This window comes from Epinephelus fuscoguttatus, linkage group LG20 (assembly GCF_011397635.1).
Source record: "Epinephelus fuscoguttatus linkage group LG20, E.fuscoguttatus.final_Chr_v1".
In the NCBI taxonomy this organism is placed as follows: domain Eukaryota; kingdom Metazoa; phylum Chordata; class Actinopteri; order Perciformes; family Serranidae; genus Epinephelus; species Epinephelus fuscoguttatus.
Window position 1 is genome coordinate 27862934 of NC_064771.1, and position 15080 is coordinate 27878013.

At 44.6% G+C, this 15080-nt stretch overlaps 1 protein-coding gene across 1 annotated transcript; it reads left to right on the plus strand.

The window, feature by feature from the left end:
* The first annotated feature begins 582 nt into the window (after positions 1 to 582).
* Positions 583 to 14062, plus strand: LOC125881120 (cerebellar degeneration-related protein 2-like). The gene is made up of 6 exons (XM_049564136.1): positions 583 to 830; positions 1465 to 1577; positions 4788 to 4936; positions 5051 to 5221; positions 9953 to 10166; positions 10593 to 14062. The coding sequence occupies exons 1-6, from the start codon at positions 749 to 751 to the stop codon at positions 11199 to 11201; spliced, it is 1338 nt and encodes a 445-aa protein (XP_049420093.1). The 5' UTR covers positions 583 to 748; the 3' UTR covers positions 11202 to 14062.
* Positions 14063 to 15080: the final 1018 nt, after the last annotated feature.

Sequence of the window (15080 nt, forward strand, 5' to 3'; positions counted from 1 at the left end):
AGTTGTGTGCTGATTGTATATGGGCCATTGTATATAGTTTATTCAACCTAAACCCCCCAGGCTTGTTTTTTGCACCATGGTTATTGTTACTGTCAAAATAAAATGAGTGCAATTTGTTCAATAAAATTAAAATTGAATAAAAATAAAACAAAATTAATGAGTGGCATATGCAATTTGTTCAATAAAATCAAACAAAAAATAAATAATTAATATTAATACTACTACCACTACAAATAATAATGATAATCCTTTTTTTTTGTTTTTACAAGTTTTCCTTGTAGGCTTCTCCAAGAAACCTCTTTCTGAAATCTATTTTAACCCAAACCATTTTTTTTTTTCATAACCTTAACTAATGGATGCCTTTCTGGCAGATAGCCCTCAAGGACACAGCCACGGACCTTAAACTGTAGAATAATGATAAATAACAGCAGCAGGTATTTATGCTTTATGTCATGCATTTATCCAGAATTATGCAAATTTATAGACATTTTTTTGTCCCATCAGCTGCTTGTATTTTGAAATTCAAAACCGGAAACACACCCCCTCACGCAGCCGGCAGAGTGTCGTCAGCGGTGAGCCGTCTGTCCCTCCGTCTGTCCGTGTGTCTGTGTGGAGATGAGCGCACACCGGTGCCGGTTGCAGGCGTGCAGACAGCGGCGGGAGGGACGCGGACTGAACCGTTCATCAGCATTGTGTCATGATTAAAAATAATCCTCAGACTGTGTGACTGACTCTTTAAACCGTGAAGATGCTGACAGACATGATCGTGGAGCAAGAATTTGAGATCAAGGAGGAGGAACCGTGGTACGACAAGCAAGACCTTGAGCATGGTACAGTTTCCTCTCAGTCTTTGTCTCTGAACCACATTCATCTTTTTATATTAGTCACACTCAGATAACACAAATATGGATATTAAAGCTGTTTATATGTGTACCACACTACTATAGCACTATTAAACCCTGCAGGTGCACAGGATGTTACATTTGTAGGGATTTCTATGTGATTTTCTGACCCTATAATATTTAATATTTCAATTTAGGGTGTTTTGTGTAGTCTGTAAGCTGTGTTAGTGGAAATGAGGCACCTTGACAGGCTGCAGGAAAAGACAGGAGTCAGCAGGACACTCAGATATGCGGCAAAGTGAAAAAAACAAAAGGTCTGTCTAAAATGAAGACTTCATTCACCCCCTTCATGCTTTCACACTGAAGCGTGTGGTCTGTCGGGTCAGTTAATACATAATAAGAAACCCAGCAGTCCTTCATTTTTAAGATCTTGAATACCCAGCTCAGGACAGGGGCTAACCCTTGTGGCACATATTTTAAAAAGTGGGTTACTGGACTCCGGCCAACCCACAACAAAACCTCACAAAGCTGCTTGTTCAGCAAAGTCCTCATATCTCCGTCAGTGAGACGAAACTATGAGCACCCGAAGCACTGATGGTTCCTCACTCCGTCTCTCCTGCAGACCTGCAGCTGGCTGCCGAGCTGGGGAAGAGTCTCCTGGAGCGAAACAGGGAGCTGGAGCAAGGGCTGCAGCAGATGTACTCCACCAACCAGGAGCAACTGCAGGAGATCGAGGTAAAGAGATGTCTGTCTCCATGTCTTACCTTTATCTAGGAAGCAGAGTATACTGTGAATAAGATGGGGGAAGTGGTCATGAAGCACTGATTTAATCTCCTCTGCTGTATTTAATTGCAACATCACAGGTTTATTTTGGTTTAGAGAGACCAGAGCAAAAGCTCAGGTTCTCCCAGACTTCAGGTCCAGTTTTAATTTCAATGAGTAAGGTCCGTCTTGGCATTAAATCCTTCCCTACACGTCTCTGCTGACACTCAGAGTTAATCTCTTAAGACTGGATACTTGTGACGTCACAGGTCTGATTTCCGATTATGACCTGTGCTGCAATTCATTATCTGTCTCTTTAATTACCACCAGGCTTTACGGGAATGAAAGGCATCTATTAATAAAGCCATAAAAACTCTTTAAAAGTAGAATCAACCCGTTAAACTATAACAAACTGGACACACATTAGCGTTTATTCATTGATGTTTTGACAGCTTATGTGTCCGTGTAGTTAGATGTTTAACTCGTGCTGACAGCAGGTCTGTTGTCTCTGTCAAGTTGATGTTCAGTGTTTTTTCTGTCTGTTGATTTTCAGCAGGCAGATTAGATGACGAAAGGTTCAAAGTGTCCTCACAGGCCGATAAGATAACCCGTTCTTAAGAAAACTGTCACTTAAAGGAGCCAGTGATTTAGAGACGTTCAGGTGTGAATGGGAAACACAAACGTCAGAGTTTCTCGTTACATTTCTTTAAGGCTGCGCTTTTTAAAGTTGAAAGTCTTTACTAATGTACATTGTATATGCACTCCCAACATCTGGGCATACTCATGATGGTGTTAAGGGGGATCTCCTCCCAGACTTAGATCAGAGCATCAGGGACAGTCTGTACTCGGTGGTATCTGATGCACCATTACATAACGTCCCATAGGTGCTCCATTGGATTTAGGTCAGGGGAACGAGAGGGCCGGTCAATGGCATCAATGCCTTCATCATCCAGGAACTGCTGAAACACTCTGGACACATGAGGCCGGGCATTGTCCCGCACCAGGAGGAACCCAGGGCCCGCTGCACCAGGAGGAACCCAGGGCCCGCTGCACCAGGAGGAACTCAGGGCCCGCTGCACCAGGAGGAACCCAGGGCCTGTTGCACCAGGAGGAAGTCAGGGCCCGCTGCACCAGGAGGAACCCAAGGCCCACTGCACCAGAAGGAACCCAAGGCCCACTGCACCAGGAGAAACCCAGGGCCCACTGCACCAGGAGAAACCGAGGGCCCACTGCACCAGAAGGAACCCAAGGCCCACTGCACCAGGAGAAACCCAGGGCCCACTGCACCAGGAGAAACCCAGGGCCCACTGCACCAGGAGAAACCGAGGGCCCACTGCACCAGAAGGAACCCAAGGCCCACTGCACCAGGAGAAACCCAGGGCCCACTGCATCAGAAGGAACATAGGGCCAACCGCAACAGGATGAACCCAGGGCCCACTGCACCAGGAGGAACCCAAGGCCCACTGCACCAGGAGAAACCCAGGGCCCACTGCACCAGGAGGAACCCAGGGCCCACTGCACCAGGAGGAACCCAGGGCCCACTGCATCAGAAGGAACACAGGGCCCACCGCACCAGGATGAACCCAGGGCCCGCTGCACCAGGAGGAACTCAGGGCCCACTGCATCAGATGGAACATAGGGCCAACTGCACCAGGATGAAACCAGGGCCCACTGCACCAGGTGGAACCCAGGGCCCACTGCATCAGAAGGAACATAGGGCCAACCGCACCAGGATGAAACCAGGGCCCACTGCACCAGGAGGAACTCAGGGCCCGCTGCACCAGGAGGAACCCAGTGCCCACTGCACCAGGAGGAACCCATGGCCCACTGCACCAGGTGGAACCCAGGGCCCACTGCATCAGATGGAACATAGGGCCAACCGCACCAGGATGAAACCAGGGCCAACCGCACCAGGATGAACCCAGGGCCCGCTGCACCAGGAGGAACCCAGGATCCGCTGCACCAGGAGGAACCCAGGGCCCATTGCACCAGAAGGAACCCAGGATCCACTGCACCAGGAGGAATCCAGGGCCCATTGCACCAGAAGGAACCCAGGATCCGCTGCACCAGGATGAACCCAGTGCCCACTGCACCAGGAGGAACCCAGGGCCCACTGCACCAGGAGGAACCCATGGCCCACTGCACCAGGAGGAACCAAGGGTCCACTGCACCAGCGTAAAGTATGACAATCGCTCTCAGGATTTCGTCTCGGTACCTAACAGCAGTCAGAGTACCGTTAGCTATGACGTGGAGGTCTGTGCGACCCTCCAAGGATACGCCTCCCCAGACCATCACTGACCCACCGCCAAACTGGTCACGCTGGATGATGTTACAGGCAGCATAACGTTCACCACGGCGTCTCCAGACTCTTTCACGCCTGTCACATGTGCTTGGTGTAAAGCTGCTCTCATCTGTGAAGAGAACGGGCACCAGTGGCAGACCTGCCAATTCTGGTGTTCTCTGGTGAATGCCAATCGAGCTGCACGGTGTTGGGCTGTGAGCACAGGTCCCACTAGTTTCTGACGGTGTGGTCAGAAACATGCACACCAGTAGCCTGCTGGAGGTCATTCTGTAGGGCTCTGGCTGTGCTCCTCCTGTTCCTCCTCACACAAAGGAGCAGGTACCGGTCCTGCTGCTGGGTTGATGTTCTTCTACGGCCCTGTCCAGCTCTCCTCATGTAACAGCTGGTGTCCTGGTATCTCCTCCATGTTCTTGAGACAGCAAACCATCTTGTAACTGCACATACGGATGTGCCATCCTGGTTGAGCTGGACTACATGTGCAGCCTGATTGGGCTGCAGGTACCGCCTCATGCTAGCAGGGGGGCACAGGGCTACACTGGAGATGCTGGTCTACCACTGCCTCGAGCGGTAGTTTTGTTTGTGTTATTGTGTAACTTTGGCATTTCAGAGGGTTAGTTCGCATTCACCAAAGTCACGCAATAACACAAACTGACTAACTGATTGATGCAGCAGTAGACCAGCAGCTCCTGTGTTTGGTGAGCCAAAATGACTGTGAGAAAATGAGTCTTGTGGCTTTGACGAAAACGTAGATGGGGAACTGAAGCTGTTAATGCCTTCCCAGTCAGAACAGGCTGTCTGACACAAAGTTAGGTCTCAATAGAAACAGAGCGTCCACTTAAACTCATGTCCTCACGCCTGTCCCTCTGTCGTCTCTCCTCCAGTACCTAACGAAGCAGGTGGACCTTCTCCGGCAGGTCAATGACCAGCACGCTAAAGTGTACGAGCAGCTGGACGTGTCGGCTCGAGAACTGGAGCACAGCAACCACAAACTAGTTCTGGACAACAGGACGGCCCAGCAGAAGATCCAGGGGTGAGACAGGAGTTGTATCTGTTCTAGAAAAGCAGTAAGAAACATCTTTCCAAGTCTTTGAGACTAAAATGTCCCTCATGAGTTACCTAACGGAGCTGTGTTTTCTCTGTTCAGGCTGACAGAGACGGTGGAGCTGCTGCAGACGCAGGTGGAGGAGCTGCAACATCAGGTGGAGGAGATGAAGCTGAGTCCCTCTCCCCCTCCGAAGCCTCCGCACAGAGAGAAGTGGCCACCTCGCAGCACTCAGAGTGTGTCCTGCCTGAAAGAGCTGCAAAACACACTCAGGTGAGGATACTCCAATACTGTGTCAGTGCTCAGTCGATTACAGACTGCTGCTTTCCTCCATTTTATAGCATCATAGATTTCATATTTTGGGGTTGGTCAGACCAAACAAGGAACTTGAAGATGACACAGTGGGCTCATAGAACTTTTGATGGACACTTTTCACTATTTTTTTTTAATGTTTTATATATTTAACTTAATTAAGAATTTAAATTAATTGAAAAGAAAAAAAATAAGAGTTTACTGCTGATCAGTTGCTAGGCAAGTGTAAATTGAAAAAATTTGGCTTTTGTAAGCGAAAACTAGCAATTTAAAGGAATTCTGGGGAGAAATACACCAATTCTCTTTTTGGACGAGAGTTAGATACGATATGATACGATACAATGCGACGCAATGCAATACGTTACCATACCATATACTTTATTGTCCCTGTAGGGAAATTTGTCTTCCACTTAGGAGCGGCACAAGTATTGCTGCCTTACAATAAAAGTCCAGAGGAAATGAAAAGCATACACCATAAAAAAAAAAAACACGTAAAGATACAAAGATGGATACCCCTCTCATATCTTCGCCCTGAAGCTACGAAGCTACGTCCACGTAACTGCTAATTATGTAACTGCTGTTAGCAATCTCACAAACATGCTTAATGTTTAATTATTCACCTCAAAGTGTGTCTTGGTGTATTTTGATGGGATGAGAGCTGAGAGGACTCAACCCAAAAAAAACTTTTGTCATTAACTTATTCCTTAACCTGGTGGGGAAAAAGCTCTTAGATGCCTTGTCACTGATCCAGAAGCTGTTTGTAAGCTTCAAGAAGGAAAGCAGCAAATCCTCCACTGAGTCCTCCTGGCTTTAGCTCTGCTCTGTGTGTGCTAATCCTACGTACTGGCAGTCGGCCATGTCTCCTTCACAGTGAGTCTTACTCTGAATATCTCAAGCTGTGGTCACTTCCTCTTGGCCTGGACTGTGCTGATGTCACAGGCTCATTCACTGCCTCAGTTTAGTCCACAGACTATGTAAAGTAATGGACGTAGCAGCTGCGACGTCACTCTTTTGTTGGTGGTCTCCTGTTGTGAAGCCCCGAGTTTGGCATTTTGGTTGTCGCCATCTTGGATTATCTTGGAGCCAGAATTGACCGTATTTGGACTAGACTAGTCGACCTGACTTAGGGTGCTTTCACACCTGCCCTGTTTGGTTTGGTTTGGTTCAGTCAAACTCAAGTTCGTTTGCCCCCTAAGCGCAGTTCGTTTGGGCAGGTGTGAACACAGCAAAACAACCACACGGAGACCTTCTTGAAGAGGTGGTCTCGGTCCGGTTACAACTGGTGCGGTTCGTTTGTGGTGAGAACGTGTTCCAACCTGGATGTGAACCAACTGCAGTCACATGACACATTGTTTGGGTTAAACATGAGCATGTTACAGTCGTGGAGGATTATTAATGTGCATCTCCTCCTGTACTGCCTTAATATGCACATTCGGCAAGAATGACCATTACGTAACCAGAAGTTGTACATAGTATTATAACACTGGCCTTCTTATCAGCTAAGCTGGTCCTCTTAATGAATTGGAAAGAAAGTAAATGGAATAGTTTCAGTGCGGAGAGCTGGTGTAAGGACTTTATGGACTTGCTATCAGTGGAACAAGCTGCTCTAATTCTCCAAGTCGATGATAGGCCTGATGAACTTAATGGACTTTTGAGCTTCATAAGATCCTGTCTTGAGGAAGTTGGATTATATTCTGTATTATTGAATCTTTGCTGTTACATGATATGCCCCCTCTGTTTTTTGATCACTGTCTATCTAAACGGGTGAATTACATAAAATTTCACCCACTGTACAGTTTTCATGAATGTTCAAATTAGCTAGTTGGGCATTTAAACATTGGGGTCTATGGGGAGTGAGTGGCGTCTGGAACCAGCTTCAAGTGGCCGTTCAAAGAACTGCAGTTTTTGGCACTTGCGCCTTGGCTTCAGTTTTTAGCCCCGGAGGTTGCCGTGTAATCCTGTCAGGACTGCTCCCTCAAAACATCCAGGTCAGATGGACGGAAATCTCAGTGATAAACACTACAGAGAAACATAAGACAGGTGTGAACTGTGGTGCATGAGGTTGGAAGAAAAGAGGTCAAAGTCTGAGCCGCAGGAACTGGACATGTCTCGATATCTCTGCAGGCTGAAATTGTTTCTTCAGCTGATTTCTAATCTACTCTGTTCTGCTGAGAAGTACTTAATTCCTTGCTTAGCAGTTTTTTCTTGGCCTTATCTACTGTTATTTTATCTGTTTTCAGCTGTGTATTGGTTTGGTTTATCCTATCAAAAATACTGTATACACCGAGCATACATGGGAAAATGTACACAATTTAAAACAGATATCCAAGATAAATAAAGTAGAGTATAGGGTATGTATAAAAAAATGATTTTGATTGATTTTAACTATTTTTTTTTTTTAGAAAAAAAAAATGCTGGGACCAGAAGCTCACTCTGTACATTGGGTCACAAGAATGTCTCCACCCTTTGGCAACAACAGTTTTTGCCCTATGAGGCTGAAATTTGGCATGGAGGTCAAGTGTTTGTGTGTGTGTGTGAATCTTTGGGTTTGTGTGACCAGTGGTGTCGTGGAAGTTATACACAGTTATACGGGTTGTACCCACCTCTTTAGCTGGCTGTTAACATTATACCCCCTATCAGGGGTGGGGGGGGGGGGGGGGATCGATACAACATAGTATCGCGATTTTTTTGTGTGGCAATAACGAATCATCACACAGTGCCAAATATCCATTTTTTTATTATATAAATCAGGAGTGTCAAACATACGGCCCGGGGGCCAGAACCAGCCCACCAACAGGCCCAAACCGGCCCACTAGATGACTTTGCACACCTAATGTTGATGCTCATGTGAAGGCTGAGAGGTTTCAGGAGCAACCCCTGAACTAAAAACAGTTTGACACCCCAGATGTAAATTATTATTACATTATTATTACAAATACAAATACAAATTAAACTTTAGGTAGCCTACTAAAATAATATAATCAATTGCTTTTTTTGTCCACTAGAGTGAAAACGTGATCACAGACCAAAAGACACTTGCATGCAAAAAGACCATTAATAGGAACTGACTGAAACATGACCCTCCATGTCCGAGACAGTGGAAAGACATTGTAGAGGAACTGTACTATTAAAAATTATGTTATGTTGATATCATGGGGACAGAATTTACAGTTGAAAAAGGTAATAAATCTCAATATATTTTATCGCAATACTCAGCATATCACAATAATATTGTATCGTGGATCCTCTGGAGATTCCCACCCTTACCACTTATCAGCTGAAAACCCATTGTAACTGAGAGTAAGCCCACTTCCTCCTTGGTAACCTGCCCATCTACCTAGTAGTACACCCACCTCATCAACTACTGCTGCACCACTGGGCGTGGCATGTGCGTACATGGTTGCAACCATTGAGCCTTAGGCCTTGTTTACACGGATACCGATACAAATAAAAACAGATTTTTATTTATCCCGTACAAAAAAATTCTGGGTTTACACAGTCAGTTGTGAAAACGATATCCCTGTTTACACAAAAACGCAAAAAAACGGCAGAATTTTGCTGCAATTAGCATACCAGGGCAGTAGGTAGCGATACGTTGATACATATATTTTTAAAAACTTTCACTTTGGAAGCCGTTTTTGAAAATCTCCGTTTTCGTGGAGAAAAACGCCGGTTACGTGTAAATGATAGGTGCAAACGCAAAGATAAATACCCGTTTTCAGAAATATACGGAAGCGTATAAACAGGTCCTTGGCACTACTTTAAATCCCCAACGTCGTGTGCCAGACATTTAACAAGACTGGAACAATTCTGCCTATTTTAAATGTCACACAAAGTCAGCTCAGATACTGTGGCTCATAACCTTTGGTAGATGTCGTCATCATCTCTCCACGGTGCACTTCCTGTCACCTTTCACTTTGTTTTGGCAGACAAGCAAAAGATAAAATGCTCACAGTCAGTTATGAAAGAGAAGATAAATTATCAGCCTGCATGGTAATTATAAAGGCCATATAGGAACAGTTGACACAGCTACATACACTCAAGGTCCACTTGCTCACCTGTTCTGGAGATTTTGTCTGTCACATGGTCTTTAGTAGCAGTAGAAACCATTTTTGGGTAACTGGGGATGTATGAAAAATTAATGAAAATGTAGAAGTCCTGAAAAGCTTTGGGAATTAATCTTAGTTTTGATATGTACATTTGTGTTTTTGTACACCCACTGTTATGATGGGAAGAAAAATTAATTTAAAGTCATAGTTCAACATTTTCAGAAATATAACCTGAGTAAACAAACACAGCTTGTCCTGTTTACACTTAATAAATTAGAAAACAGGATATAACGTGATAATTTATGGGTTTTAAAGCTGTTAGGTGGTTACCATGGGACAGAGGCAGGCTAGCTGTTTCCACCTGTTTCCAGTCTTTATGCTAAGCTAAGCTAGTTGTCTGCTAGCTCGAGCTTTATGTTTACTGTACAGAAATGAGAGCGATATCAATCTCCCAATCTATCCGTCAAAAAAAAAAGGAGAATAAATGTATTCCTCAAAATGTTGAACTACTCCTTTAATGGACTGACAGTCTGCATGACAACAGATTCTAACAACATTCATCGTATCGAATAATAAGAAAAATCCAATTCAGGAAACGCATCATTAAATGCACAGAGTTCTAACTGTCTGTGTTTCTGTGTAGATATGACTACGACGAACCCTCAGATGGCCTCCAGTCCTCCGACATGTCGTGGCACGAAGAGGAGCAGGCGTCGCTTCGACAATCCCTTCGCAACCTCCAGACTCAGTTCGCCAATGAGCGTGCTCGGAGGGAGCAGTCAGAGCGAGAGGCCGAGCTGCTCGCCAGAGAAAATGCAGTGCTGGAGCAGCAGCTGGCAGGGATGGAGGGCTGTCAGGTATGTCTGACCGATACGTCTCTCACCTGTGAGTTTGTTTGCACAGAACACATTCACAAAGAACAAGTTCAGTGAAACCAAACCCTGTTCTTTTTTTCCTAAACACAACCACGTGTTTTTGTTGTTCAAGAGGAAAAAAAAGTCACTTTGTGGTGTTGTACCGACATAGTGCGTTTATTTTGACTGTATGTAAATGTTAAATTTCCTGTGAAAACAGAAGTGTATTTTGAAAGAAGACAATACACGTAACAGGCAGAACTTGACACGGTGTCGCAGAACGTCAACACCCAACACAACGTACCTTGCACGTTGTATGTGGACATGGAAAAGCCTCAGGGATTCAATCTTGGTCTTTCTGAAACATGTCACTGATGCTCTGTTTGTGTTTGTCCTCTCTGACATCCTCCTTTTCTCTGTCTGCTTCAGGTCCGAGTGGCAGAGCTGGAGCGCGAGGCAGAGGAGCTTCGTCAGCTCTGGAAATCAGATTCCTCCCAGAGATCCACCAGACCGGACGTCATCCACAGCCTGCTGCGCAACTCCATGTTCCTCAACGCGGAGGAGGAGAATGATGGCGCTGCAGGGAAAAGCCCCTGGGTCCTGAAGCGCTGGGACAGCGAGCGGCTGATGAAGGCGACACATATGCCTGACTCTCCCGACAGGATCTATGACCACGAGTGCTCCTGCGTGCGTCGGGCCGAGGTGGTGAAGTATCGTGGGATCTCGCTGCTAAATGAGGTCGACGCCCAGTACAGTGCCTTGCAGGTGAAGTACGACGAGCTGCTGCGGCGCTGCCACCTGGTGCAGCAGGAGGAGGAGCAGGATGGGCAGACCCACAGGTCGGTCCAGACTGCATCTCTCGCCGCCACTTGTCCTACTCTCACAGACATGGGGGACTTTACAGACGACTTTCACCAGCCGGAGTATAAGGAACTTTTTAGGGAAATCTTCTCACGCATTCAGAAAACCAAAGAGGACCTGATTGAGAACAGAGGGCGACTTTCAGCTGGTGAAACGCTGCCTATTTTGCATCAATAGCTCGCAAAAAAAAAGAAAGAAAAAGATGCTGCAAGATTTATTGTTGTCTTCCAGTTAAAGAGCGACTCTTTGGAAAGACTCTTACAGCAGCACTTGAAGTTAACTCTACACTTTACTGTATGTTATCTGCCCAGAAATGGTGATCGCCTTGCGAAGGGGTTAAGAGACGAGAGTGATACAGGAACCAGAAGGCCAAACACCACCAGCTCATGTCTCAGATGAGGCTCATTTTGCACAGAAACACCAGTGCCTAACGCCGCCGTCTCTACTGTGCAATCACTCTACCTCACTTTGCACAAACGAACTCCTGAGGAAATCATTTCTGGGTCTTCCTTTATCGGTAACACTTTATTTTATGGGTCCTATAGTTTCCTAGAAAGATGTAAGTTTCACAGAAAGTTTCCTGGAAAATATGTAAAGATGTAATTTGGTGCTCATAACAGAGAAAATGGTAGTTCAGCTCACAGGGTGTGGACTGTGGTTATGAGCCTGCCATTGGCCGCCTGTTTCAGATGGAATTCTCCCCTTCCACTATCTGCGTGCTACAGTTTCCAAAGTCCCTGACGCTACGTGAAACTAGTCCCGCCAAACCTGAGACACAAGACATGAAACAACCTCTGAGCTAAAAACAGCAGCGCTCGCCTCCCCACCCTGCAAATGTTCTACCGAAACAAGTTCCCTCCCAGGTGTAACCAAAAGACTTTTAGGTTACCCCTAACCCTAAAGTCTTGAAGTCAGTGCACAGTGGGTCAGCTAAACCATCGGTTCCCAACTGGTCAAGCCTCAGGATTCAGATTTCTCCTTAGTCATTAGTTCAAGGTCCGCGCGGTTTAATACATTCAGCATCATACTTGCGCTTGGCCATGTTGTCGGGCTAGTCTGCTGTCTCTGTTAAGCTTTCAGTTATTCACCCACTCTACAGCAGGAATGGCACTTCAAAATAAAAGCTCTGTGCCGGAATTCACTGGACTTAACAATAGAGTATGTTTTTCACAAACTTGACATATTGGTGAGTCACTCGCGGTCCATTCAGAATGGACCTGCAACCCACCAGGTAGGAACCACTGAGCTAAACAATCAGAAGTTATATACAGTTACACGACAATTCAATGTCCGTATATGGAAGATCAAGTTTCCAAGTAATTTTCTTTCTCAAAAGAAATCAAACTGCTTTCCGCTTTAGACCAAAGATTGACGATGAGGCGAGACACTTGAAACTACCTGCAATGCCCCAGTTTACTAGGTTCTGAAAACCTGCCAGTTTGCTTTTGACTTGCTTTGTAATGTCAAGCTTTTCTGGCTTATTTTGCAGCTGAATATAATTTTTATCTTCTTAAAATATGAATGAGAGTAGTGATAGTGAACGTCCCAACCCTCACCTATGGTCATAAGCTCTGGGTAGTGACTGAAAGATTGAGATCGTGGATACAAGCAGCCAAAATGAGTTTCTCCGTGGGGTGTCTGGGCTCAGCCTTAGAGATAGGGTGAGGAGATCGGACATCTGGAGGGAGCTCGGAGTAGAGCCGCTGCTCCTTCGCGTCGAAAGGGGTCAGTTGAGGTGGTTCGGGCATCTGATCAGGATGCCTCCTGGGTGCCTCCTGTTGGAGGTGTTCTGGGTACGTCCCACTGGTAGGAGGCCCTGGGGCAGACCCAGAACACGCTGCGTACATACCTCATCTGGCCTGGGAACGTCTTGGGGTCCCCCAGGAGGGGCTGGAAAGTGTTGCTGGGAAGAGGGACGTCTGGGATGCTTTGCTCAGCCTGCTGCCCCCGTGACGCTGCCCCGTATAAGCGGATGAAAATGGATAGATGGATATCTACATAGGGAGAGGGTCCTTGTCCACGGAGTTCGTCATGTTTCTTCAGTAGCCGAGAATGGACAAACCAAACCCTGGCTCTAGTTCTGCAATCTTGTGGCTAGATGCTACTAAATCCTACACACTGGGCCTTTAAAAAATGTCTTACATGATGAATTGATTATCTAAATAGTTGCTGAATTATTTTGTGTTGATTAGCTAATCAACTAATCAACCAGTTATTTCAGCTTTAACCAGGACTGTGACCTAAAAGCTCTTCGAGTCAAAACTGTCAGTTAGTCCCAAATTACAAACTAAGCTGTTCTTTTCAGGAAACTTGCAAGATTATTATCACAAAATTACGGATCCATAATATAAAATGTTATGTGTAATGTATGCTGTATCTGCTCTTTGATTTGTTTACTGAGCTCCGATGATCCAGTGTGAACTTTTTTAATTTATTTTTTCTTTGCAACTATTTGCAGCCGGTGATAGTTATGCCTGCGCCTGTAAGAGCGACTGATCTAAGTTGTTACATTGGTGAAGGAGTTTATATTGTTGGTGATTCAAGGTGCTCAAACATATTTAGGACCTTTTGTAATTGTGACATTTCTTTCTAAAAACAAAACGATACTTGATTATTGTGCGATAGGTTAGATGACTGTGAGTGAATGTTATATTAAAGGGAAGTTCTGAGGTTTACCAAAAGACTAACTCTATGTACTTGATGATGTAACGGCCTCCTGGTGTATATCATGTATCACAAAGTCATGTTTGATTAGAAGCTTTTCTCAGCAGAACTTCTGTTGCTTTTGCTGCCTGACGTCCACGTGTCCTCGTTAAGCTTAAGACTGTGCGCACAGTTTGTAGATGTCTGTGAAATCACGTTGAGATGCACTTTAGAAATTGCACATTATCAAAGCTCTTCTGACACTTTACGTATGTAGTTATTATCAAGTGTCCTGAATAATCTGCAGTATGTATGTATGTACGATGTGTTTCTACCTGTTTCATGATTGGACCTTGGGGCTTAATGTCTGAGCCATAAAACATGAAGCAAGCCAAGACAGCGGGGTTGTGTCTTTTTTTGATGAGTCAGTTCATTTAAAGATATAATTAAACTTTATTCATAGAGGCGGTGTCACTTGGGCATCATAAATCACTTAATCTGATGTAATAAAACTGCTTTGACACCAGACATCCAGACACACTGCTGCACTTCAAACACAATCAACAAAAATAAAAATGACCAAAGAGCAATCATTAACAGTTAAAATCAGTGACGTAACCTGAGCCCCAATTTACTGGTCCATCTACGTCCCAACCCTCACCTATGGTCATGAGCTCTGGGTAGCGATAGACCTTTTTGTTAAAGATCAAGATCCTTTTTGTTAAACCAGAAACAGCCCCGAAATCGCCATTGTCAAACCCACCAGACTCCATTTAAATGAACAGTAATTTTATCATCATAAAACACGCTTCATTTAAAGTCAACAGACACAAAATAAAAATAACAAAAGCCATCTTGGTTTGTCTTTCCACTGTTGCAGCAATCACCAACTCTGGTCTGGTTTAAATTAACCCTTAATTCACTCAGTTAGGTGTGAAAGCAAACCGTTTCTATACACATCAAAATGACTTTTTTTAAATGGAGTCTGGTGGATTTACTCTGTATGGATCCTTTCAGTACTGTCTTCAGACACTTCTATTAACAGCCTGAGCCTGACAGTGGCAAAAATAAGCACTTGGACAATGAGCATACCCTGAATGGTTTAATTGCAGCCTGTTTTGCAGCTGCCAGTCGAAGCACTCAATTAAAGTCAATTAAATACAAAACATGGAAAAAAATAGGGTCCAGGTTGAAAAAAATACCAAAGTTAACCTTTAAGTATCAATAAATGAGTAAATAAATGCACAAGTAAAAACGGGAATAAATATATTTGATATTGATATGAATAATTATATAAAATAAATAATATTTATAATTATTTTTTAATAATTAAATATTCAATAATTAACAATCAAGAAAAAATATTTATTTATATAAAATACATAAATAAAACTTGATAAACAAGACATCATT